This window comes from Geotrypetes seraphini, chromosome 9 (assembly GCF_902459505.1).
Source record: "Geotrypetes seraphini chromosome 9, aGeoSer1.1, whole genome shotgun sequence".
NCBI lineage: Eukaryota > Metazoa > Chordata > Amphibia > Gymnophiona > Dermophiidae > Geotrypetes > Geotrypetes seraphini.
The window spans coordinates 47,437,459-47,465,256 of record NC_047092.1 but is presented as its reverse complement, the minus strand read 5'-3'; the positions used below and the strand labels follow the sequence as shown (position 1 = coordinate 47,465,256).

Sequence of the window (27,798 nt, the reverse complement as noted above, 5' to 3'; positions counted from 1 at the left end):
GCTTTTTCTCCACTTTTAATAAATGTTTTTTCAGTGGGTGTCACCATCACTTGGCTAGTAATATTTTTTCATATTTAGTATTTAAACATCTCTATCATAGCTCCTCTCTCCCACCTTTCCTCCAAAGTATACATTTTGAGATCTGTAGGTCTATCCCCATGTGCCTTATGATGAACACCACGACCATTTTAGTATCTTTCCTCTGGACCAACTCCATCCTGTTTATATCTACTACTTCTACTACTATTAATTACAACTACTACTACTATTAATTATTTCTATAGCGCTATCAGACATACACAGCGCTGTACAGAGTCACAAAGAAGACAGTCCCTGCTTGAAAGAGCTTACAATCTAAACAGACATGACAGACAAACAGGATGTCATTGCTGCAGTTAAGGGGAACGGTTAATCTGCTGGCAGGGTTGGTGGGCGGTGGGGATTAAAGTTATGGATTGAAGGTTATATCAAAAAGGTAGGTTTCAGTCTGCTTTTAAACAATGTAAGGAAAGGGGCTTGGTGAACAAACTCGGGTAATTTATTCCAGGGCAGCTAGATGAAAGGAACAAAGTCTGGAATTGGCAGTGAAGGAGAAGGAACGGAGCAGCTTATCTGAAGATTTTTTAAGGTGCAGGCTCCAGAATTGTACACAATATTCGAAATGAGGTCTCATCAGAGTCTTATACAGGGGGCATCAATACCTTCTTTTTCCCATTGGCCATACCTCTCCCTATGCACCCTAGCATTCTTCTAAATTCACCATCATCTTTTTGACCTGTTTGACCACTTAAGACCTTCACATACTATCACTCCCATGTCCCACTCCTCTTTCGGTCACAAAAGTTCTTCACCTCCTAAACTGTACCATTCCCTCCAGTTTTCACAGCCCAAATGAGCCATTAAGTATTGGCGGTAAGTGGCTTTGTTGTCACCAGGTTAGCCGCCGACATGGATATTCAACAGGAGATAACCACCTATCTCCCGCTGAATATTGACAGATAGTCAGCTATGATTTGTTTGGCCAGCCAGGAGCTATTCATTGCCAGCCAAATTGTGCCAAATACTCGACAGATGGTAACTGTAGAACCTTGCTACAGTTTAGTAAATAGGCCTCTTAGTAAACATATGGAATTGAGAATACCATCTGAACCTTTCTTAGGAGACGTATAAGTTAAATCTTTAACAGACGAAACCATCACCAGTGATTGATTTAAATCTAGCCTGATCCTTGCAGTAAAATAAGATTTTTTTATTTTTTTTTGCAGCATGAACTAGGTTCTAATATCAAGAATATTTTCCAGCTCTATTCCAATCTACAAAACTTTAGTTTGCTTCAGCTGTGGTAAACCATGAAAAAGATGGCATTCTATATGCATGAATTAACAAGAAAAGCAACCTTATCTAGTATCAATGGAGAAACTTCATTCCAAGTGCTTCCCAAAGCTATAATATTGTGAGGTTGTAAATCAATCTCAGCTACAGAGGATGACAAACTCAATTGAAACAGATCAATATTAATGTCATCATTTAAGGGAGTTACTTTTCTCAGCAGATTCGGACTTCGCAATTATCCAGGAAGCCTAATCTTATTGGGGTCAATATTCAGCCTTCAGCAGCGAGGATTTTTATGCAGCGAACACATAGCACTTAAGCAGCTGAGGATTACCACATAAAAATAGGACAGACTTTTCTGCAGTCCCATTTAAGCTGTAAACCTGGCCACTTAAGGGCTGACTATCAACACTTAAGTGGTCAAGTGTTGACTCTGCCCCCAAAATGCTCCCAACATGGCCAGCTTTGATTTAAGCACTAAGGAGGAAATTCTACGAACAGCGCCTGAACTTAGACACTGGTAGGTGCCCTACTGGTGTCGAAGTTAATAGGGAAGCACCACTTGAAACAACTTTAAATTTAAAGCGCCTACTGGCATCCAAAGGAAAGGTGCTGGAATTGCGCCTCTAAAGCAGGTCAGGATTAGCCAATAGGCCAAGTAGGCACTTGCCTAGGGCCCGAAATGGTCAGGGGGGCCCGATGAAGGAAGGCATCAACATTGTTTTTTCCAAATGGCAATGGGCCCCTCCAGCATCGATCGTCAACGCGGCGTCCCCCCCCCCCCCCCCCATCGACGTAAAGTAAGACAAGCAAGCAATGCGGGTAAGAAAGGCAACGGAAACTGTAATTGTGCAAGCGGTGCTGCTTGCCCAAAGCTTCCCTCTGACGCAGCTTCCTGTTTCCGCCTGGGCGCATGATGGGGTGGGGTGGGGCAGGGGGGCCACGTGTACTTGGGTGCCTAGGGGCCCTTGACGAATTAATCCTGCCCTGCTGTAAAGGCACCTACCAGCATCTAATGCCACTATTGGCACGGCCAATGTCGGAAGTGGCATTAGACGCCATAAAGTGCTTATGTAGGTGTGATTCATGACAAAGATAGGTGCCAGCAATGTAGGCCTGGAAAACCATTGGCCATATTTATGGCACCTATCTTTCTTTGAGGTGCAATTCTCTATACTGTGCCTTCGCGTGATTGACATTCAATCAGCAGCCGCTTTTTGGGCAGCTGCTGATATCGGTGCCATATAAAGCATCCAGACCTATCTGTGATATTCAGCAGTACTTAGCCAGTTAAATACTGTTGAATAATAGAGACTAGCCCCAACCGAGTGATTTAGCCAGTAAGCGGCCAGCTAAATCACTTTGAGTATACAATACAATACAATTTTTATTTGTATTCCACAAATACATCAAAAGAAGTTCAAAGTGGTTAACAAATACAATCATTAATGCAATAAAAACATTTTAAAAATACAATTTTTTCAAAACACATTCCTTAAGCAAATGAGTTTTCAAGGCCTTTCTAAAGCTCATAATTCACTCATTGAACAACGGTAATCTGTTCTGGCAAAGTTCTCCCGAGTTTGGCAGCTTGATAGGCTAGAGTGGAAGTGAACATTTTGGCATATTTTAACCCTTTTACCTCTGGAAATTGAAAGGGCGAGTATTGTCTTAGACCTTATAATGTAGTATCTGAATAACACTACAATTGGGGCATCAGTTTTAAAAGGAAAGTATATTTATCATATTTACCATGATAACAATGGAATTAGTTTCATCTTTTTAACAAATCAGAGTAGGCAACCTTAAATATGAATTAGATGAAATAATGCATTTTATCTTTGGATAGGTGATCAATATTTTGGAAGGATAATAAAAAAATATATACTGTACAAGAAACTTCCCTCAAAAAAATATTATGTTTGCATAAACGTACCTGTACACTTCTTAACATTGCTGTTTCTTTTCCCATGTGACCCTAATTTGCATCCAAAATTCTCCTCCCAGAATTCTGCAAACCACACATTCCTTCGATTATTGGCTAGAGTGCGGCTTCGAAAAAATCTGTCAAATCCTGAGTAGAAAAAAAAATATATAGGATTTTTTTGTATTTTTGCTGTATGTTAAAATCAATAAAAATCTTTGACTAAAAAGGATTAAGAATATAACATTTTCTCAACATGCAGTACTCCCTTGATATTCGTGGAGGTTCCGTTCCAGGAACCCCTGCAAATGTTGAAAACCCACGAATATGTTTTTTAGCAGAGGAGACAGGAGAGGGCTGCTGGAGCGCTGGCGAGGGAAGGAAACCACTAGCGGTATGCTCCGACCGCCTCTTCCTGTACTAAAGTCAGGCCTCACCAATCAGGAGCTGCTTTGACATGCAGCTCCTGATTGGTGAGGCCCGACTTTAGTATAGGAAGAGATGGTCGGAGCATACCGCGAGTGATTTCCTTCACTCGCCGGCGCTTTGGCTGCCCTCTCCTGCCCAGTCATTTGAGGTTGGAAAATACCGTAAATGACCGGGACTGCGAATCACAGACTGCAAATTTGCAGGGGAGAACCGTAAACATAAGAACATAAGAAACGCCTTCACCGGATCAGACTCAAGGTCTATTACGGCGACCCGCACACGCGGAAGCCAAGCCAGGTGCTCCCAGATGGAGACCCTGATCACCTGTGAGGGATACGGGTGAGGGGAGGGGTAGTGATCCTCACATCCGAATTTTGTTTCTCCACCGGTTAGAGGTTGTAAATTTAAAAGTCATCACCAACATCTTTTCTCACATCAAGCAACATTATGGGGTAAAGACCTGGAACAACTGCTCCTGCCTACTACTTATAGGGAATTCAGGAAACACCTAAAAACACATCTGTTCCTGAAGTACTTAGGTAACTGACCTATACAATCTTAGTCCTCAACAAATGATCTTTAGAACTGTTATTCACTAACTCTGAATTTTGTTTATTCCACTCGATCTGTAATACCTTTTAATCATTGTAAACCGCATAGAACTTCACGGTCCTGCGGTATATAAACTGTTGTTTTTATTATTTTCTATACACAGGTGCTTATAAAAATCCACAAATAGCTCATCCTACAGACATTAAGCCAGTTCTCATTGGAATGGCATGGTAATGCTTTCCCTTTGAGAACTGCCAATAGAAAATTCACAGACATTTGCACCTTTTCCATTCCAAATAATTTGCTTTTTTTTGGAAAATACAAAACTTTACATTATAATTTGTATTCCACCAGTCTTATGAGTTTGTGTGCATTTATCATTCCCCTCCCTAAACCTGTACCTGGGAGTTCGTCTAGCTCTGTACAGGTTAAAATATGTGTGCTGTTCCACAATAAGCATGCTTTTACCTTTAGGGAGGGTAGGCAATTTTCAGACAGCACATATATCTATGTAAATAACTTTTCAAAATGGACCTCCCAATTAGAGTATGACAAGGGGACAGAATTTGTCTCCGTCATGGTGTTATTCTTTAAGGAGAGAGGGAAGAATCAGAGTATGAGTGGACACAGCCGCTGATCCTCAAGCCTTGCATTGAAGAATACTGGTGTAGAAGGACTGAGAATGAGATAGGCACTAAAGAATGACACCGGATGGTTTCCCGCAGTTATCCACGGGGACAGGGACAATTCTGTCCCTGTGTCATTCTCTACAGTCCCAAAAGATTACACTTCCCTCTCCCCATTCGCAGTTTCCCTACTCGAAATATCACATAATCGCAATTTTTTTTTAGGGGGAGGAGGAAAAAAAACCCCATATTTTTGTCTTCCCCCCGGCATCCCGGCCTTACCTGGTGGTCTAGTTGGTTTTCGGGGCAGGAGCGATCTTCCTACGCTCCTGCCCCGTGCAGATAGCCATTAGGAACTCCCCACAGCCATTTCCTAATGGCTATCTGCACGGGGCAGGAGCATAGGAAGATCGCTCCTGCCCCGAAAACCAGCTAGACCACCAGGTAAGGCCTGGATGCCAGGGGAAGGCGGAAGGGAGGCGGGGGGGTGGGTCAGAGCCAGATATTCGCGGTTTTTCGCCATTCGTGATCCGGCTCTGCCCGTATCCCCCGCGAATAAGGAGGGAGAACTGTATAGCCTTTATTTTAGAAACATCCCCCAAGTGTAAATTGCAGCATTTAAACATCTAGACCCAGGGTGCTAACCACTCCGACACTGCTCCAATACTCCTAGGATTTCTAAGAGCATCGGATCATTTAGAATGCCGGGCCATGGTAGAAACCTCTATCATAGGTTAATAATAATAATTTATTTTCTTGTATATCGCCCAACCAGTAGTTCTGGGCAGTTCACAACAGGAGAATACTGAGACATTTCAGCACATGGTACAGTTTCATAGAACACACTATCTACGAACAATCTAAAATTATATAATAAAAGTAATACAATTGTTAAAAACATTCAAGTATAATATTAAAAATTATTAAAAAATTAAAACATACTATGACAATAAGAATAGAAACAAAAGACCTCATTTAAATATATCAGTGCCTCTATCTATACCCTTAGATCCCCTTTTTCTTCAAGAAAGCATCCAATCCCTTCTTGAAACCCAATAGCGTACTCTGTCCTATCACACCTTCTGGAAGCGCATTCCAGGTGTCCACCACCCTTTGGGTGAAGAAGAACTTCCTAGCATTGGTTCTGAATCTGTCCCCTCTTCGTTTTTCTGAATGCCCTCTCGTTCTTGTAGCTTTCGAAAGTTCAAAGAATCTGTCCCTCTCCACTTTCTCTATACCCTTCATGATCATGTAAGTCTCTATCATGTCCCCTCTAAGCCTCCGCTTCTCCAGGGAAGAGCCCCAGTTTCTCTAATCTTTCCGCATATGAAAGGTTTTCCATGCCCTTTATCAGTCGCGTCGCTCTCCTCTGAACCCTCTCGAATATCGCCATATCCTTTTTAAGGTATGGCAACCAATATTGGACCATCGCCCGATACAACAGCAGGATAACGTCCTTCATTCTGGTTGTGATACCCTTCTTGATAATACCTAGTATTCTGTTCGCCTTCTTAGAGGCCGCTGCGCACTGTGCCGACGGCTTCATTGTTTTGTCCATTAGTACCCCCAAGTCCTTTTCTAGGCTACTTTCACCCATTGCCAGCTCTCCCATCGTATAGCTGTACATCGGGTTTCTGTTTCCTACATGCAAGACCTTACATTTTTCTACATTAAAGTTCATCTGCCATTTATTTTCCCACTCTCCCAGTTTGTTCAGGTCCCTTTGTAAATCTTCACAGTCCTCCTTAGTCCCAACGCCACTAAAAAGCTTTTGTCTTCTGCAAATTTTATAATTTCGCACTTTGTCCCAGTTTCTAGGTCATTAATTAATACACTGAATAGCAGCGGTGCGTGTATCAACCCCTGCGGAACACCACTCGTGTGACCTTTCTCCAGTTCGAGTAGTGGCCCTTCACTCCCACCTTTGTTTCCTTCCCGCCAACCAATTTTTGATCCATCTATGCACCTCTCCTTCCACCCCATGGTTCTTCAGTTTTCATAGTAGGCGTTCATGGGGTACCTTGTAGAAAGCTTTTTGGAAATCCAAGTATACGATGTCTATGGGGGCCCCTTTGTCCATTTGTTTGTTAATGATTTCCTAAATGTGAAGTAAGAATTAAATTGAACTATCATTGGACTTAGGTTAGTAAAAGAGGGGGATAAAGAGGTCCAGATGTATAAATGCAATTTCAGAAAAGGGGCCTCGGAAAAGCAACGCATGAAAGCTTCCTGCTATGTGAGCCTTTGCAGCCCTGAAGAAGTGGCATGTCAGCCACGAAACGATCGTAGACTGGCTGAACATTGTTTTTCCTGAACTTGTAATTTAAGTTTGTAGTTGCTGCTAGCACAGTGGAATTAGATATATGATTGATTCTCATGTTTTTCTTTTTGCACTTCTCTAGATATACTGAATATAGTAGCCACGATAGTTTTTTCTGTCTATGATGGATGGATGGTTTTTTCCCCCTTCCTGTATAACTGAGGCTTTTTCTTTTGTTGGCTTTCATATGGTATCAGAGTTCAATGCTTGCTGCTGGGTGTTCAATTCTCTTTTGGGGAGATTTTGTAAACAGTATTTAGATTGACTATATCCCCATTCAAGTTTATTTAAAATTTGATTTTAACGCTTATCGACATTTCTAAGAGTTGTACATTAATAAAAAGGGATACAATTAAGTGCACACGACAAACTCATAAAGACCTAAATAAACTTACAAAAGAAACATGAGGGAAGGGGGGGAACTACAATATTTATAGGAAGAAAGGCAATTAAGTTTTTGCTTGGCTAATTTCTCGTTCTACATACTGTGACAAACGGACGTCTTCCCCAAGGTTTGCCACAGGGAAATTAAGGAAAGTATATAAACCCCAGTGCAGAAGGGCTGACCAGGTCAGTCCCCAGGACAATAAATTAGCTGACTACCTGGTGAGTGACAATGAAATGGAAATAGAACAGGAAGGCTTAGACTTACCTAAAGCAGTTCCAGAACCAGGCAGGAAGAAGCTGCCTTGCTATTGTCCATTGCCTGTAAGGCAGAAAGCTCATAGGCAGTTTCCCCTCAGAGAAACGGCATGGGCTGAGGAAGGAATTCCCTTCCCCCATCCAAAGCCAAGGGGGAGTGGTTCTTCCCCTCAGCTTAAAGCCAGGCTTGTTAGAGAGCAGAAGGAGGAAGGAGGAGGGGCAGAACGAGGCTTGGCAGTAGAGCAGAGGCAGGACGGGGCTGAGCAGTTCCTCAGCACTGACTGGGAAATGACTGAGGAACAGGCTGGTAATTTGGCCACTGAATTCCTTCCCCCAGAACCCATGGTGTTGGAGGAAAGTGGGGCTATACAGGAAAGCTGGCCAGAGGAGATGGAGAGCTGCATATCCTGGAAAAGGTCTGTGAACAGAGTTTTGTTTTGGCTGTATTTCTCTGTTGGCTCTTTGAACTAATGACTGTGGGAGTTACTAGGGAAATAATCCTGTACTGCAATTTCACATGCTGTTTTGCTGAAGGGTGGAAAGGATACAGTAATCTCCTCTGCAGGTTTTGTGCACAGCTGAACCAAACGCCAGGCTGTAATGCTGGCTAGTTTTAAAGCCCAGAATTTCCTGACTTCCACACTCGGTGAAAGTGCCCAGCTGTAAAGAAATTGCCATAGCAACTAACTAATTCAATTACCGTATTTTCACATAGATAACGCGCACCCGTGTAAAACGCGCACACGGGTATAGCGCGCAAAAAACACAAATTTATGTACAGAAATTTTTATATACCGCGCACACCCGTATACCGCGCATGCTGCCCGACTCTCCCGTCGCCGCCTGACTCTCCTTTCGCCCGCCCCAACTCTCCTTTCGCCCGCCTGACTCTCCTCTCCCCCTTGAAGTCCTGTCCCCACAGTGAAAGCCTGATGCCCCCCCCGACGTCTGATTCACCCCCCCCCAGGACCGCTCGCACCCCCACCCCGAAGGACCGCTCGCACGCACTCCCACCCGCACCCCCACCCTGAAGGACCGCTCGCACCCCCACAGCCTCCCGACCCCCCCATCATGTAGAAGCTCCTACCAGTGTCCTGCTGCTTCCTCTTAGCGGTCCCGACTCCCCGACACGATCGGGGCAAGAGGGAGCTCAAGCCCTCTTGCCCCAGCCAACCGCGGCACCCCTGACACGATCGGGGCAAGAGGGAGCTCAAGCCCTCTTGCCCCAGCCAACCGCGGCACCCCCGACACGATCGGGGCAAGAGGGAGCTCAAGCCCTCTTGCCCCCCCGACTCCCCGACACGATCGGGGCAAAAGGGAGCCCAAGCCCTCTTGCCCCGCCGACTCCCCAACTCCCCGACAATATCGGGCCAGGAGGGAGCCCAAGTCCTCCTGGCTCTTGCGACCCCCCCCGCTAGTTGTTCGGGCCAGGAGGGAGCCCAAACCCTCCTGGCCACGGCGACCCCCTACCCCCACCCCGCACTACATTACGGGCAGGAGGGATCCCAGGCCCTCCTGCCCTCGACGCAAACCCCCCTCCCCCCAACGACCGCCCCCCCCCAAGAACCTCCGACCGCCCCCCCCAGCCGACCCGCGACCCCCCTGGCCGACCCCCACGACACCCCCACCCCCCTTCCCCGTACCTTTGTATAGTTGGCCGGACAGACGGGAGCCAAACCCGCTTGTCCGGCAGGCAGCCAACGACGGAATGAGGCCGGATTGGCCCATCCGTCCCAAAGCTCCGCCTACTGGTGGGGCCTAAGGCGCCTGGGCCAATCAGAATAGGCCCGGGAGCCTTAGGTCCCTCCTGGGGGCGGGGCCTTGGGCACATGGTCGGGTTGAGCCCATGTGCCTCAGGCCCCGCCCCCAGGTGGGACCTAAGGCTCCCGGGCCTATTCTGATTGGCCCAGGCGCCTTAGGCCCCACCAGTAGGCGGAGCTTTGGGACAGATGGGCCAATCCGCCCTCATTCCATCGTTGGCTGCCTGCCGGACAGGCGGGTTTGGCTCCCGTCTGTCTGGCCAACTATACAAAGGTACGGGGAAGGGGGGTGGGGGTGTTGTGGGGGTCGGCCAGGGGAGTCGCGGGTCGGCTGGGGGGGCGGTCGGAGGTTCTTGGGGGGGCGGTCGTTGGGGGGAGGGGGGTTTGCGTCGAGGGCAGGTGGGCCTGGGATCCCTCCTGCCCGTAATGTAGTGCGGGGTGGGGGAAGGGGGGTCACCGTGGCCAGGACGGTTTGGGCTCCCTCCTGGCCCGAACAACTAGCGGGGGGTGGGGTCGCCAGGGCCAGGAGGACTTGGGCTCCCTCCTGGCCCGATATTGTCGGGGAGTCGGGGAGTCAGGGGGGCAAGAGGGCTTGAGCTCCCTCTTGCCCCGATCGTGTCGGGGGTGCCGCGGTTGGCTGGGGCAAGAGGGCTTGAGCTCCCTCTTGCCCCGATCGTGTCGGGACCGCCAAGAGGAAGCAGCAGGACACCGGTAGGAGCTTCTACATGATGGGGGGGGGTCGGGAGGCTGTGGGGGTGCGAGCGGTCCTTCGGGTGGGGGTGCGAGCGGTCCTGCGGGGGGGGGGTGTGTGTGAATCAGACGTGGGGGGGGAACTATGTAAAAAAAATTTTGTACAACGCGCTCACGCGTATAACGCGCAAGGGTGTGCGCGGTACGTAAAAACCACGTATAACGCGCGCGTTATATGCGAGAAAATACGGTAGTCTGCCTGCCTCATAGGAAGAGTGAAATTAACCCTCTCAGGGAAAGCCTGCTCGGGACTAGGGAGAAAGTCCAGCCTAGCTGGAGAGATTAAGAGCACTGTAGGACAGCACAGAATTTTTCCCAATCATGAACAAGAATATCTCTCCTGTAAAGCTACAATGGAGAGTTATTGGTGCTAATTGTTTCACCTCCTAGCCTCATGGAATATCAATGACTGTATGTGATTTACCAACCCAGTCCAGAGTTGATTACGGTGTGACTAAGAGTGAAATGAACTTTTTCTGTTGTTTTTGTATGAGGTGCATGCTCCCAGGAAAACCCGGAGCAGCACAGTAATTCCACGGCCGGTGGCCGAATAAAAGCTTATGTTTTCAACAAGGCCATTCTGACAAAGTGTGATTTTTTTCAAAATCCTTGGAGAATAAGCTTAGTGGGGCATTTGCCAGCGACTACCAACTTGAAAGGTTATCCTAATTCTAAAGGGACCACACCAGTAGCAAGCTTCATGTCACTACCCGACGGCTCAAGGTGTTCTCAGAGAGCGTGGGTGTGACAATACTAACATCTGCCTGCATGCGTGTTGTAATTTGACTTGGAGATATTATGGTAGTAAATATAATAAACAAATTCTGTTCTTTTTTTTTTTTTTAAATGAACATAAATAAAATTGTAGACCAGAAATCTATGAGAGAATTATTAAATAATATCTTAGTAACATAGGGGTCCTTTTATTAAGGCGCGCTAGCCATTTTAGGATATAATGGACGCGTTAGCGTTTAGCGCGTGCTTATATTTAGCGCATGCTATAACAGGTAGCGCCTTAGTAAAAGGACCCCATAGTAAATGGCAGCAGATAAAATGCCTTAGTAAAAGGACCCCATAGTAAATGGCAGCAGATAAAGCGCCTTAGTAAAAAGACCCCCATAGTAAAAGGCAGCAGATAAAGTGCCTTAGTAAAAAGACCCCATAATAAATGGTAAAGCACCTTAGTAAAAGGCCTTAGTAAAGCATCTTAGTAAAAGGACCCCATAGTAAATGGAAGCAGATAAAGCACCTTAGTAAAAGGACCCCATAGAAAATGGTAAAACACCTTATTAAAAGGACCCCATAGTAAATGGCAGCAGATAAAGCGCCTTAGTAAAAAGACCCCATAGTAAATGGTAAAGCGCCTTAGTAAAAGGCATTGGTAAAGCCCTTAGTAAAAGGACCCCATAGTAAATGGCAGCAGATAAAGCGCCTTAGTAAAAAGACCCCATAGTAAATGGTAAAGCGCCTTAGTAAAAGGCTTGGTAAAGTGCCTTAGTAAAAGGACCCTATAGTAAATGGCAGCAGATAAAGTGCCTTAGTAAAAGGACCCCATAGTAAATGGCAGCAGATAAAGCGCCTTAGTAAAAAGACCCCATAGTAAATGGTAAAGCGCCTTAGTAAAAGGCCTTGGTAAAGTGCCTTAGTAAAAGGACCCTATAGTAAATGGCAGCAGATAAAGTGCCTTAGTAAAAGGACCCCATAGTAAATGGTAAAGCGCCTTAGTAAAAGGCCTTGGTAAAGTGTCTTAGTAAAAGGACCCTATAGTAAATGGCAGCAGATAAAGTGCCTTAGTAAAAGGACCCCATAGTAAATGGTAAAGCGCCTTAGTAAAAGGCCTTGGTAAAGTGCCTTAGTAAAAGGACCCTATAGTAAATGGCAGCAGATAAAGTGCCTTAGTAAAAGGACCCCATAGTAAATGGTAAAGCGCCTTAGTAAAAGGCCTTGGTAAAGTGTCTTAGTAAAAGGACCCTATAGTAAATGGCAGGAGATAAAGTGCCTTAGTAAAAGGACCCCATAGTAAATGGCAGCAGATAAAGCGCCTTAGTAAAAAGACCCCATAGTAAATGGTAAAGCGCCTTAGTAAAAGGCCTTGGTAAAGTGCCTTAGTAAAAGGACCCTATAGTAAATGGCAGCAGATAAAGTGCCTTAGTAAAAGGACCCCATAGTAAATGGTAAAGCGCCTTAGTAAAAGGCCTTGGTAAAGTGTCTTAGTAAAAGGACCCTATAGTAAATGGCAGCAGATAAAGTGCCTTATTAAAAGGACCCCATAGTAAATGGCAGCAGATAAAGCGTCTTAGTAAAAAGACCCCATAGTAAATGGTAAAGCGCCTTAGTAAAAGGCCTTGGTAAAGTGCCTTAGTAAAAGGATCCTATATTAAATGGCAGCAGATAAAGTGCCTTAGTAAAAGGACCCCATAGTAAATGGCAGCAGATAAAGCGCCTTAGTAAAAAGACCCCATAGTAAATGGTAAAGCGCCTTAGTAAAAGGACCCTATAGTAAATGGCAGCAGATAAAGTGCCTTAGTAAAAGGACCCCATAGTAAATGGCAGCAGATAAAGCACCTTAGTAATAGGACCCCATAGTAAATGGTAAAGCGCCTTAGGCATCTTATTAAAAGGACCCCATAGTAAATGGCAGCAGATAAAAACCTGAACGGTCCCATCCAGTCTGCCCAACAGTCGCACACATTATTAATTCATGATTAAACTGCCTTTCTTTGACATTTCTGGGACATAGACCATAGAAATATCTCTGGTACTGTCCTTAGGTTCTAACTACTGAAGTTGCCGTCAAAGCCTGAAGCCTGCTCTATCCTATACAAACCATCTTATCATTTGCAGGATACAGACCGTAAAAGTCTGTCCAGCACTGTCCTCACATTCCAAATTACTGGAGTTTCCATCAAAGCTCTCCCCAGCTCATCCTAATGAAAATTGCCTTATAAGGCAGTAGGTCCCAACCCTGTTCTGGAGGACCACCAGCCAGTCAGGTTTTCAGGATAGCCCTAATGAATAATAATAATAATAATTTATTTTCTTGTATACCGCCCCACCAGCAGTTCTAGGCAGTTCACAACAGAGAAACTAAGGCATTTCAGTAAAAAAAATACAATATCGAAAACAACTATTATTAGTTCAGCATCAATTAAGTATAACATCAGTAAAAAATACATTAAAATACATAGCCTAATTAAAAAAATCTCTATCTAAATATGTAATATTAGATCAACATTCTTGTTTATCAAATAGGCAAGTTTTCAGTAATTTCCTAAATGTAAGATAAGAACAGGCTTGGGCAATCAATGGTCTCATCCAGGAATTCATCTTCCCCGCCTGATATTCCAATGTCCTGTCCAAGAAAATCTTATAACGACAGGTCCTTGCGGTAAGGAAGATGAACATACCTGACTTTCTAGTACATTTTGTTGAATTGGACAATTTCAGGTAGGATACCAAATAAGAGGGTAATAAACCAAAAAGAGCCTTATAATAAATACACCCAAACTTAAAAAGCATGCATGAAAGAGATTTGCATGTAATGAAGATGATAGGAATGCAGATCTGCCCCATGCATATTCATTAGGGCTATCCCAAAAACCCAACTGGCTAGTGGTCCTCCGGGACAGGGTTGGGGATCACTGATATAAGGGACATAGACCATGCAAGTCTGCCCAATACTGACCTTAGTGATAATTATAACTAAGGAAATAATTTAGCTAGTAAAATGAAACAGTTAATCAAAATGCAGTCTCTGCTAAGCGCTAAAACTGACAGAGCCAGATACGCTGAAAGTTTTGCTTTTTTTAGTGAAACACAATGGGAAAACTATTTAGAACATCAGGCCCTGTCAAGGCTGTTTGTACTGTGAATCTATAGGTTATTTACTCACCATCTATAGAAGCTCTTTTGGGAAGAATAGTAACAGCCCCTTCTGCTATATCTTCCTGTTGATACACAGGTGCAATTTTTGACCCCCAACTATCAGATCCAATCCAAAGGAAATGGCCAGTTTGGTTGTGTTTTCTGGCTGCTTCTAACACCCGCCTGAAAAAGCAACACAAGATGGAGGAGGCAAGAATTATTATTGATTGAAGTCTAAAAGCATTAACAAGATCTGATTCTTGTACATACTTGTTACAAAGACCAAAAGCAATTAGCCAATCATTCTGACAACGTGGATCTTCCTTTCACTTATTCAGGCCTTAAGCAGCAGTGTCTTCATTTATTCTATTCTTACCCTTATCAGCATCATTCTGTCCATTCTTTGTCTCTTTCAGTCCCCGTGACCTAATCTGTTGGATGTTCTGCCTTAGGAACAAGATAACTGCTGTGTTGCTCCTGTTGAGCCGTGGACTAGCATTTTTATAAGTACAATTGATATTCCCTACATATCAGGTTTCACAAGAATTGATTTTGAATTGTAATGTGAAATCTTAATAGGAAAGAAAGGCAGGTCCAATCAATTTGCTTCACTAATAAATGGAATCACATGCAACACGTAACCATGCCAAGAAAAAAAGCAAGTACCTGATATCATCTTCATTTGCAAATATGATTATGGCACGAGCAGAAGGGGGTTCCAACAAGCGCTTGATAATGTTGTCAAATGCTCCTGGTTTGGGTTCCCGTGGGATTTTTAAAGACTGGGCAATGCAGACACCACCTAGAAGAAGCGTTGCATATGCAAGTGAAAGATTATATTTGCAAATAGCAACAAAGGAGACAAACACAGCCAATGAATAGTTACATTGCTCCCTCCCTGCCCTATCCTCGTTCACCATCATGAGCTGATATTCAAAAGGACTTATCCTTCTAGAGCCAGATTTTATAAATGGTGCCAAAACTCCAGTGCCAATACAATCTGATGCTCAATGCTGTTCTACAAAGAGCGCTTTGGGATGAGCACCAAATTCGGAGCTCAGTTTTGGGGCACCGACTTAGGTGCTCAACGTTGCGCACAAGGACATGTGCAAGCTGAGCCCTGGCATGCAAATTGGGCATGGGCCTCCATTATTCTGTAACAGTGTGCACATCTTTGTGAATGCCCCAACCTGCCCATGCCCCCCCCTTTGAGTTGCACGCAATCCAATTTTGGCACCCATTATACCAATCTAGCATGTAGTCAGTTCGACACACCAAATCATAATTAATGCCAATTAAGCGCTTATTAGCTCCAATAATTAAATCATTGGAGCCATGAGCTCATTATTTGGGGTGATTATTTGGGATCTATGCCCAATTTTGGGCACCCTTTATAGAATTGAGGCCCTTTTTACAAAGCTATGATAGTGATGCACCAAATGCACCAAAGTCCACAGGAATTGAATGGGTTTTGGCATATTTACCGTAGTGGTATCACTGCCGTGGATTTGTAAAAGACCCCATTAGAGAATTAGAGGATAATTCTATAAGTGGGTTCCTTATTATATCATGGCATCTGGGCACTCAGATTCCTTTATAGAATACTAGCATCACCCAGCATTGGCACACCTAACATTTATGTGCCCGCATTTATACCAGCCATAGCACTGGCATAACTGGCAGCAGTGGTTCCCAACCCTGTCCTGGAGGACCACCAGGCCAATCGGGTTTTCAGGCTTACCCTAATGAGCATGCATGAGAGAGATTTGCATATACTGGAAGTGGCAGGCATGCAAATCTGCTCCTTGCATATTCATTAGGGCTATGCAGAAAACCGGATTGGCCTGGTGGTCCTCCAAGACAGGGTTGGGGACCACTGGCTATGGACTGAATGCTATAAACGGTGCCTAAATAAATGATGGAAAATTTAATAGCACTCAGTACTATTCTATAAACTTAGGCATCGTTTACAGAATAACGCTTAGCACTGCGAACCATACCTAACGTTAGGTGTGGTCATTTATACCAGTTCAAGTGTGGTATAAATCCTCACACCTAAATAATTCTTTAACTATGTTTATACGTTGAAGGAATGCCGACAATATTACCTCTCATTACCGCACCCCTTTTTGGACCCATGCATAAAATTTTGGTATGGATCCTGTGCCTGTAATTATGTGCATAACTTTTCATTAAAATCAATTAGCGCCAATAATTGCTCATTAAGATCCCAATTCTTGCTGCTAATTGGCTCATTATTCAAATTAAAGTTTGCACCCAAATTTGCGCACACAATTTTTAGCGCTTTTTATAAGGATATATGTATAACTTTGGCCCCCTTTAATCAATTTGTGCTCGGGTTTTATATCGCCGGCCACTGCAGCAAAAGCTCTGGCGTTCATAGGAATTCTATGAGCATTGGAGCTTTTACAACAGCGGCCTAACGTGATTTGATAAAAGGGGGACTTTGTTTTTTTTCTCTCTGTTTTAACTAGATTGTCAACTCCAATTATTAAAGGCAGTCTATTACCGTATTTTCACGCATATAACGCGCACGTTATACACGATTTTACAAACCATGCATAACCTTGCGCGTTATACGTGTGAGCGCGTTGTACCAATTTTTTTTTACATAGTTCCCACCCTCCCTGACGTCCGATTCACCCCTCCGCAGGACCGCTTGCACCCCCACCCCGAAGGACCGCTCGCACGCATCCGCACCCCCACCCCAAAGGAATGCTCACACGCACTCCCACCCGCACCCGCACCCCCACCCTGAAGGACCGCTCGCACCCCCACAGCCTCCCGACCCCCCCCATCATGTAGACGCTCCTACAAGTGTCCTGCTGCTTCTTCTTGGCGGTCCCGGCCCTTCTGTGAGTCCTGCGCCTGCGCTGCTTCCTCTTCCGGCGGTCCCACCCTTTCTCTGACGTCAGAGAAAGGGCGGGACCGCCAGAAGAGGAAGCAGCGCAGGCACAGGGCTCACAGAAGGGCCGGGACCACCAAGAAGAAGCAGCAAACACCGGTAGGAGCGTCTATATGATGGGGGGGGGGTCGGGAGGCTGTGGGGGGTGCGAGCGGTCCTTCAGGGTGGGGGTGCAGGTGGGAGTGCGTGTGAGCGGTCCTTCAGGGTGGGGGTGCGGGTGCAGGTGGGAGTGCGTGCGAGCGGTCCTTCGGGATGGGGGTGCGGGTGTGTGTAGTGGTCCTTCGGGGTGGGGGTGCGAGCGGTCCTGCGGGGGGGGGGTGAATTGGACATCAGGGGGGGGGGCATCAGGCTTTCAGGGTGGGGACAGGACTTCAAGGGGGAGAGGAGAGTCGGGGCGGGCGAAAGGAGAGTCGGGGTGGCCAGAGGAGAGTCGGGGCGGCCAAAGGAGAGTTGGCCGGCGACGGGAGAGTCGGGGCAGCATGCGCGGTATACGGGTGTGCGCGGTATACAACATTTTTTTACATATTTTCGGTTTCTCGCGCGCTATACCCGTGTGCGCGTTTTACACGGGTGCGCGTTATCTACGTGAAAATACGGTATATATCTCTGCACTGTATACATGTGCTATAGGGCTAAATAAATAATGATAATAAAAAGAACCACCAGAGAAGGAATGTAAAATGTTGGACGGGACACTCTAGGGTCTTTTTATTAGGGTGTGCTAACCGATTTATAAGGTGCTAAATGCTAAAGTGCCCATAGAATATAATGGATGCCTTAGCATTTAGCACGCCTTAATAAAAGGACCCCTTTGTCTTTGATTTTCAATATCCTCTGTATTGTATGGCATGTCCTACCAATCACAAATTTAGATCAGAGCAGTTTATATATGGGAAAGCAAATCATGATGGACTTACACATTTGCCCTTGTAGCATTATTCATTTTGTATTGCACTTCTACAAAACTTATTGTTCCTGCAAATTTAGTATCATTTATTTATTTATTTATAGAATTTATATACGGTACCACTTATAACCTAAGTGGTGTACATTCAGGTACTCAAGCATTTTTCCCCTATCTGTCCTGGCAGGCTCACACTGTCAAATGCGCCTGGGGATATGGGGTATTAAGTGACTTGCCCAGAGTCACAAGAAGCAGCATGGGATTTGAACCCATAACCTCAGGCTGTAGCTCTAACCACTGTGGATGGGTAATGACTTTTTGTATAATTTCTCAAATTGAAAATGTTGGAAAACATAAAAGGGAACTTGCTAGCATATGACACTGGTCATTTATTTTCCCTCGCACTAACTATCTTTACTGACAAGAATTATATGAAAAGGGAAATCACTGTCCATCCATCTATTTGTAGGAGTGATAACTCTCCATGAAAGGGATGGAAATTCAATAAATCTGCCGTACAAGAAGAAAATGTGGCTATCTTGAATGGTTTGAAATTGGAAACACTTAGGCCTGTACTTTCTGACAAAAGATCCTCCAAAAAACACACGGACAAACATGACCTGAACATAGCTACTCAAAACTACATTCCTTCAACAGATACAGCGACAAGGAAAATAACCACTATAGAAAGTATACTTAGATATGTAATACACCTGCAAGCCTGAAGGCTATTGAAGTAGTGTACATTTAAGTACAGTACATATCAATGAAAATGTACTTCAACTTAATGGACATAAGAACATAAGAAGTTGCCTCCACTGAGTCAGACCAGAGGTCCATCTCGCCCAGCGGTCCGCTCCCACGGTGGCCCATATTTTCCCGATATCTAATACTATTAAAATATTAGGTGTTGTGTTAGATCGTCATCTTACCTTAGAACAGTGGTTCCCAAACCTGTCCTGGGGGACCCCCAGCCAGTCAGGTTTTCAAGATATCCCTAATGAATATGCATGAGAGAGATTTGCATATAATGGAAGTGACAGGTATGCAAATCTCTCTCATGCATATTCATTAGGGATATCTTGAAAACCTGACTGGCTGGGGGTCCCCCAGGACAGGTTTGAGAACCACTGCCTTAGACGATCAGACGGATTTAATGGTAAAGAAATATTTTTCTGTCCTTTGGAAACTGCGCACAATTAAGAAATATTTTGATCTAGCGTCATTTAGGCTATTGGTTCAGTCTTCAGTCCCGTCTGTCCAAATGTCTTCGTTTCCCCTTCCTAATGTTTTTCCCTTGAATTTAATGTTTTTAATAGCGATTGTAACCATTAAATAATTTTCCTTCTGTTTCATTATAGTTTGTAGTAATTCCCTCTAAAATGTATTGTAATTTTTATACATAAGTTTATTATTTTTTAATTTAATTATTGTATGTACGTTACCAAAAACTCTTATTTACTTGTACATCGCCTTGAATTTTGAATAGGCGATAAATCAAAATATTTAATAAACTTGGAAACTTGGATTATTGTAATAAAATTTATTTGGGATCTCATAAAAAATTTTTTTAACAGATTAAGAATAATACAAAACTCAGCAGTTCATTTGATCTTCGGTCTGAAAAAAATACAACCATGTTAACTCTTATTATAGACAGCTTCACTGGTTGCCGTTTGATGCAAGAGTTTTATTTAAATTTGGCTGCATCTGCTTCAAAGTATTATTTGGTTTAGCTCCAGTTTATCTTGTTTCTCATTTTGAATTTCATAGAACAAACATGAATACACGCAAATCTTACTGGTTTGCATTTCCATCACCCAAAGCTTGTCGTTACACAAGATTTTTTGATCAAACTTCAGCATTCCAGGCTAGTAAAATGAACACCTGGTGGAGTATCCTAATTCCTCATGCTCAATCTTATCATGCTTTTAGAAAAGCATTGAAAACCTATCTGTTTGATAAATATATATCTTAATTGTTTTAGTATTGTATTTTTGATATGTATATGTGGTGCATTTATAAGATTCACTGATTGTCCAGCTTTTCTCGATGTAAACCGCCTAGAATTAATTGGTTTGGCGATATACAAAAATAAAGTTTATTATTATTATTATATTTTTCAGGTGCTGGAGGGATCACATTTATATATATAAAAAAAGAGTAGGGCCCTCAAAGACTGATGCTGGGGCAAGTTCTATTTAATATATTTGTTAACAACATTGCATCGGGTTAGAAGGTACGGTTTGCCTCTTCAAGTTTCAAGTTTATTCAAAAATTTTATAAACCGCCCAATCGACCTTCTAGGTGGTGAACATTATGTTAAAAACATATATAGGGTGATTATATATCCTTTGAAACAACAGTCATAATTTAAAACATTAAAAACAATACAAAAACAAAGAGAAACAAGAGGGAAGAAGGACAGAACTACAATTTATCAAGTAAGAAAGGACAAGCACCCTACCTTATAGGGGGCAGTGGTGACAAAATGGCAGAGGCCGTTGCCTAGGGGGGAAGGGAAAGAGAGGTAGGGAGGGGGATGGGAAATCGGAGTAGAGAGAAATAGGGCAAGGAATGGGGGGCAATCAAGGTCGGGGACATAGGCACAAGGGGCAGGATGAGTGAGGGGAGGCGACCCGAACTGTAGCGGAAGCCGCAGTTCGGCCCACGCCATGGGAGCATCACGGCATGTTGATACACCACTGCCTGTTTGCCTTACCTTGCGCTGGGCTGTCTGGGTTTGAGTATCACCGTCGGGAGGTAGCCCGAGGCAGGTAGGCAGTGGAGGGGGTATCCGGGCGCTCCCCTGTGTCGGTATCTTGCACGTGGCGGGCCGTTTTCCAGCGGTCCGCTGTTGCTGCTTCGGGTAGGCCCCGCATGGTGCGGTGATTTAGTTGTAGGGGAGTGAAGTGAGCAGGGGGAAGTTCCGGGGGCCAGCGAGGAAGGAGGAGGAGGCTGAGGGGACACGTGCCAGAGATTTAAGTAGGTTGTTCTGCAAGTCCTATGGTTCCGGTGTGTCGTCGTGCTCTGAAAGCGTAGAGGAGCATTCCAGCGCCCCCCTGCCAGCCCCCGGCATTAGGCGCGAGTGAGCATGCTAGATAGACAGGGGAAGTTCTGTCCGCCCGAAGCCTTGCAAGTCCAGAGGATCGCCGTGAAATGGGAATCCGACAGGCTGCCACAAGACCAATCGGACAGCCCGATGGGGAGGTTGGGCAGGCTTCGATCCTTTGGTCGCGCACGCCGAGTGCGTTCTTGGCGTCGGGCGGTCCAGGTAGCAAGGCGGTCCCCTGTATTGGAAGCCGGCAAAAGGGTCGGCTCATGCGGGTGGGGCCCTTCATGGGAGGCCGGCGGAATGCAGGGTGGTTTGGTGTGTGGTGCAGCAGGTCGGCCAGGCGTGACTCTCATGCGGCAGTGTTTTGGGGGGGGTCTCGGTTTTGTAGTGGACCACGTGGCAACCGTGCTCGCACTGCTGTGGGGTAGGGCTGACTGTGAGAGGTCGGGTCTGGGAGCGCATGGTGCTTCTGGTGGCCTTCGGGGTTGGCGGATTGCATAGCAGCCCAGAGGGCGGCATGTGAGGCAGTTTTATAGGGTCCTTGGGGCGGCTGCCTCGGGGTTTTGGCGCTTCTGCGCTAGGTGCGTGGGTGGCTGCAATCTTCCACTGCTGCCACGGTCCTTTGCACCGCTGGGCAGTTAGGGGAGTTGCTATGCAGCCTGGGCCGGCTGCTCACAGTTATGGAAGTGCAGGGGGATGCCGGGAGGAAGAGGACCTGTTGGTTGGTCATAGAAACATAGAAACATAGAAAGATGACGGCAGAAAAGGGCTACAGCCCATCAAGTCTGCCCACTCTACTGTCCCACCCCATTAAGTCAGAGTGCTGCTCGACCCACGTAGAGATCCCACGTGGATGTCCCATTTATTCTTAAAGTCAAGTACGCTAGTGGCCTTGATCACCTGCACTGGTAGTTTGTTCCAGTGATCCACCACCCTTTCTGTAAAGAAATACTTCCTGGTGTCACCACCAAATCTCCCTCCTCTGAGTTTGAGCGGGTGCCCCCTTGTGACTGAAGGTCCGTTAGGAAAGAATATGTCGTTTTCCACCTCGACACGACCTGTGACGTACTTAAATGTCTCAATCATGTCACCCCTCTCCCTGCGCTCCTCTAGAGAGTAGAGCTGTAACTTGCCCAGTCTTTCCTCGTATGAGAGACCCTTGAGTCCGGAGACCATCCTAGTGGCCATTCGCTGGACCGACTCAGCTCGAAGTACATCTTTACGGTAATGTGGCCTCCAGAATTGCACACAGTACTCCAGATGAGGTCTCACCATGGTTCTGTACAGTGGCATTATGACTTCAGGTTTACGGCTGACGAAGCTTCTATTGATACAACCAATCATTCACCTTGCCTTGGATGAGGCTTTCTCTACTTGTTTGGCAGCCTTCATGTCTGCACTGATGATTACTCCCAAGTCCCGTTCTTCTGAGGTCGTAGCTAGTGTTTCTCCATTCAAGGTGTATGTTCTGCATGGATTTCTGCTGCCGAGATGCATCACCTTACTCTTCTTTGCGTTGAAGCCCAGCTGCCATGTAGAGGACCAGTTTTCCAACTTGATCAGATCCTGCGCCATACCATCCGTGAGATCGCTTTCACCTACTATATTACACAGTTTGGCGTCGTCGGCAAACAGCGCTACTTTTCCCTGAAGCCCTCGGGTCAAGTCCCTTATGAATATGTTAAAAAGGGATGGTCCCAGGACTGAGCCTTGCGGCACTCCGCTAGTCACCTCCGATGTCTTAGAGAGGGTGCCATTGACCACCACCCTCTGAAGTCTTCCACTCAGCCAATCATTGACCCATGCCGTTAGTTTCTCACCTAACCCCATCAATTTCATCTTGTTTAATAGTCTACGGTGTGGGACACTGTCAAACGCTTTACTGAAATCCAAGTACACTATGTCTAGAGACTCTCCCGAATCTAGCTTTCCTGTTACCCAGTCAAAGAAGCTGATAAGATTGGATTGGCATGACCTGCCCCTAATGAATCCATGTTGACAGGGATCCCTCAGATTCCCCTCATCCAATATCGTGTCTAATTTCCCTTTAAGTAGAGTTTCCATGAGTTTACACACTATTGATGTGAGACTTACTGGTCTGTAATTCGCAGCCTCCGCTCTGCAACCCTTTTTGTGCAGAGGGACAACATTGGCAGTTGGAGACCAGAACTCCTGCAGTACAGGTAGGTAGCAAGGGAAGTGTTGGGCTTTCCTCGAAGTTGTTATTCTGCTCACAGTGCTACTCAATTTTCAGGGAGGTTGTGGTTTGGATGGCCAGCTGTATTTTGGGGAGCGGTGACTGTGTACCGAGCTGGTCACAGCACAAGCCGCAATATCCAACACCTCGCTCGCTCCTCTGCAGGGCGGCATGCGCCCATAGGGTGATTATACATCCTTTGAAACAACAGTCATAATTTAAAACTTTTAAAAACAATACAAAAACAAACAGAAACAGAAACAAGAGGGAAGAAGGACAGAACTACAATTTATCAAGTAAGAAAGAGAACGTATAGGGAAAGTGAAAGGTCACTTGAACACACAAAGTCAGAGGCGTGAAGAAAGTACAAGAGGTTTATTTACAGCATGCCGGACTCTTGTGCAGTGAGCAGCCTGCTTACAAGAGTGCCAGAAACAGGAAATGCACGGACTTTTATGCCCTTTTCACAAACTAATATATGCAATATCTACAACTTCTCATTTGTTACTGCTATAACTTTTCTACAATTATTATTGGTCCTAAGCCAGCACTTTTGATAGGTTCAGGGGTACAACTTATAGTCCTATAGGAAGCTAGTTCATTTACCTGCTTATCTAAGCCTTGCAGTTCTAACTGTTACATGTTCAGGAGGGCAGGGTACATCATGGCTCAAACTCTTATCTATTTAGCTTACAATGTAGTAAGGCAGGGACATACATTTCAAGCAGATGATGTCAGCAGATTGTACACTGTTTCCAGCTATGTAGGCCAGAGCAGTATTTCAAACAGTTAACCATTTCATGACCCTACAGAAAGGACAAAAGGGAGGGTGTCAAAAAATAGATTAAAACTACGTAGCCCTAAAAAGGTGCTCTTTGTAAATGATACCAAGATTTTTAACAAAGTGGACAACATGAAAAGAGGGTCTGCAAAATTTAGACTGGTCTAATGTGCGTTGGTTGAAATTTAATGCAAAAATAGTGCAGAATGATTCACTTGGGGAGTAGAAATCTTTGGAAGCTGTATGTGCTAGGAGGTGAGGCTAATATGCACCTACAGGGAGAGGGATCTTGGGGTGATTGTGCCTGAGGATCTGAAGGCAACAAAATACTGTGAGAAGGTGGTAGCCATAGCCAGAAAGATGCTGAGCTGCATAGAGAGGATTACCAGTAGAAGAAAAGAGGTGTTGATGTCCTTGTATAAATCATTGATGAGGCCTCACTTAGGCACTTTGTCCGGGTTTTGAAAAGATTCTACCTCGGGACCGCATCTGCGCATATGTGGTTGCAATGCAGTAAAGTCATCATTGCATTGCATCCCCGCATGCATAGATGCCCTCCTGATGCGGTCCAGAGGACGAGAACAGGTTGAGCGGGCAGGGCTGGGGGGGGCGAGGTTGTGGCATAATAGGGCATGACTTGGGTGGAATGGGGCAGGGTTAGGTGGAACTGGGCGGGCATGGAGCGGGGCTAAGGGTCCAGATTTTACAGGAGTAAAATCTGATAACCCTAAGTAAATCCCAGATGTCTTGATCTGTCCTTTTCTGGAGCCATATGGTAACCCTGCCTATGGCTGGTTATGTGCACAGGAGGTAGACCAGAAGAACATTATCAGGTAAAGAGAGGGTAAATAGGACAAATAGAAGCTTCCCCTTTACCAGTATATTCAGAGTTATGGGACACAGATCCTCAGAGCTAGAGAGAGGTAGCCAGCTACTTAGAGAAATTCTCTACCAGTTCTCACAAAACTATTAACCAGAGAGAGAGAAAAGCTGCTTCTCCCTACTCCAAACTGCTTCCTTCCCCTTCTCACTCCAACTGCTTTCTGTCTCTCTCTACACCAGTGGTTTCAAACTCAAAGCCTTTGCAGGGCCATATTTTGGATTTGAAGGTACTTGGAGGGCCGCAGAAAAAATAGTTAATGTCGTATTAAAGAAATGACAATTTTGCATAAGATAAAATTCTTTATAGTTTATAAATCTCCCCCCCCCTGAAAGCCTGCATGTTCCCCCCTTCTTTGCAGATTTCCAGCTTTCCCCCTGGCCCCCTGGTCTTAGTTTCAGCTAATTAATGCAGCCTGCAGAGAGGATCACTGGTGCTGTAGTGTTCCTTGCAGGCTGCCATTGGCCTCCGCAGCACATTCCCTCTGCCACAGTCCCGCCCCTCCTCTGACATCAGGGGCAGGATCGCGGCAGAGGGAACATGCTTCTGAGGACGACAGCAGCCTGCAAGGATCGCTACAGCACTGGCAATCCTCTGAAGGCTGCGGTAATTATTTGAAGGTAAGAACGGGAGGCCAGGGGAGAAGCTAGAGAATGTTTGCAAAGAGCGGGCAGCACTAGTACAGACAGTACTAGTACAGGTTGCGGGCCGCAAAATAGTACCTGGCGGGCCCCCAGGCCACGAGTTTGAGACCACTGCTCTACACAGTTCTCAGGTTGAAAAAAAACTCTGAATCATTCAAAAGAGCCAATAATAGTTCTCTGCTCTTGGCCACTGCACAGTGTGCATGATGGCCTTCCCATTGTCACTTCCACTTTCGCTTTTGATCCTGCACTGCGAAAGAGCTAACCCAGCTTTGCTTAGTTGCTCACACCACCGTTTTTTTTCCCAGTTGTTATCCATATGGTACCCTAGTATGTGATACTCTTTAGGACCCCTGAAGAAGGAGTCTTTGAAACATGGACCGTGTTGGGTCCAGGCTCGCCAATCTTCTTGGACCATATTTTGGATACAAACTGTTTTATGTTCATATATCTATGTTTGCTGATTAAATTCTTGGCATCCTGTACACCACTCCTGCAGTTTTTTCCTTTGTGTGCTGTTCGACATATTACTGCAGTTCCGTTGGATTTTTTTGCTCGTTTGCCTCCCCATTGTCATGACAGCAGAGGCAAAGCAACTCCCTGCACCTTGAAACCTCTGAAAGATTCACTGAGCAGAGCTCCTCACACAGGTATTTTATGCCTTCACAAATAATTTTATGATTGTACAATTAGTAAATTTAAATTCATAGAAAATACTTTTATCACAGCTCTTCTTCGTGCCATGTAGTTTGCAAGAAATTTCACGTAGGCTGTAAAAATATATTTGGACCAGCTTTGTGGGATATTGATTCCTGCTCATAATTTTTATGTACATTTGAATTTTATAGACTAGGGGCTCCTTTTATGAAACCGCGTTAGCGGTTTAACACGCGTAATAGCGCACGCTAAACTGCCAGCCGCGCTAGATGCTAACGCCAGCATTGAGCTGGCGTTAGTTCTAGCCGCGTAGCGTGGGTATAGCGCGCGCTAAAAAGCTTCGTGCGTTAAAACCGCTAACACGGCTTTGTAAAAGGAGCCCTAGAAGTTTCCATTTCACTTAGAACAAGAGGGAAAATTAATCAGAAAAGAAGTTTCTGGAAAGCACTATAAAATGCCTACTTGGCATAAATGTGTATGAGGCGAGTCTCATTTGAAAGAAAGTTCTGGATTGAGAGGGCATAGGATGAAGTTAAGAGGTGATAGGTTCAGGAGTAATCTAAAGAAATACTTTTTAAAAGAAATGGTGGTAGATACATGGAATAGTCTCCCGGCAGAGGTGGTGGAGACAAAGGCTGTTTGAATTCAAGAAAGCATAGGACAGGCATGTGGGATCTCTTATGGAGAGGAGAAGATAGTGAATGCTGTACATAGGCAGCCTGGTTGGGCCATTTGACCTTTATCTGCCATCCTATTTCTATGCTGCATATCAAAAATAGTGCTTGCATTAAAGCAAGGTGATCAGATTATTTTTTTGTAATGACTTCACATTTTATGCATAAATTCACATTTAAATGTACCCATTCAAATGGTACTTGGCATGCCATAAGTACTAAGAACTGAATGTAAATGCTTACAGAAAATTCTTATGCTGGTTTAGTATTGTTTTAGTGCACTTGACCCTAAGTGCTACCATATGCTTTCAGAACAATGTATTATGAATTATTAAATGTTTTCCTCCTATCATCTGTATCAGAGAAGATTTCCACAATAGATTTAAGTCAATGGATGTAATATAACTGCAGTGATGCACAGGATTTGTGAATTTGATGAGTCAGAAGACATTTACTGCACATTCGTGATCAGATTTTGAAGAAAAAGAATACTCATTATGTGCTGCATTATTGACCTAAAGTGGGGGGTTTTCCCCTAAAGTTCTAAATTAATGATTACTGTCGAGTTAATTGCTCAATTCTATAGTATTATAAAAACAGATGTATATCACATATTGTGGACTTAAGTGCACGTATGTATTTTTTATTTTTTCTGGACTTTTTATTTTTTTGCTTTTTTTGCCCTTTTGATTAATCAGTTTGCTTGATTTGTCTTGTTATAATTTTCAAAATAAGTACTTTTTTTTTTCTAAGTTGTGGCTTTTCAAACATCAGTACTTGCATGCCATTTTATCTCTACAAATTTATTTATTCAAATTTTCTACACTGTTCTCCCAGGAGAGCTCAGAACGGTTTACATGAGTTATTCAAGCATTTTTCCC

General features: G+C 44.8%; 1 protein-coding gene across 6 annotated transcripts in view; it reads right to left on the bottom strand.

Moving 5' to 3' along the window:
- The window catches only part of GRM8 (glutamate metabotropic receptor 8), a 766,318-nt gene that overhangs the window by 331,801 nt on the left and 406,719 nt on the right, over nucleotides 1–27,798 (bottom strand). For all 6 annotated transcript variants that reach the window (XM_033958931.1, XM_033958935.1, XM_033958933.1 and 3 more), the window contains 3 exons: nucleotides 14,866–15,001; nucleotides 14,228–14,382; nucleotides 3,269–3,406 (listed from right to left, as the gene is read on the bottom strand). In XM_033958931.1, coding sequence (XP_033814822.1) covers nucleotides 3,269–3,406; nucleotides 14,228–14,382; nucleotides 14,866–15,001 — 429 coding nt within the window. The remainder of the gene's footprint in view (nucleotides 1–3,268; nucleotides 3,407–14,227; nucleotides 14,383–14,865; nucleotides 15,002–27,798) is intronic.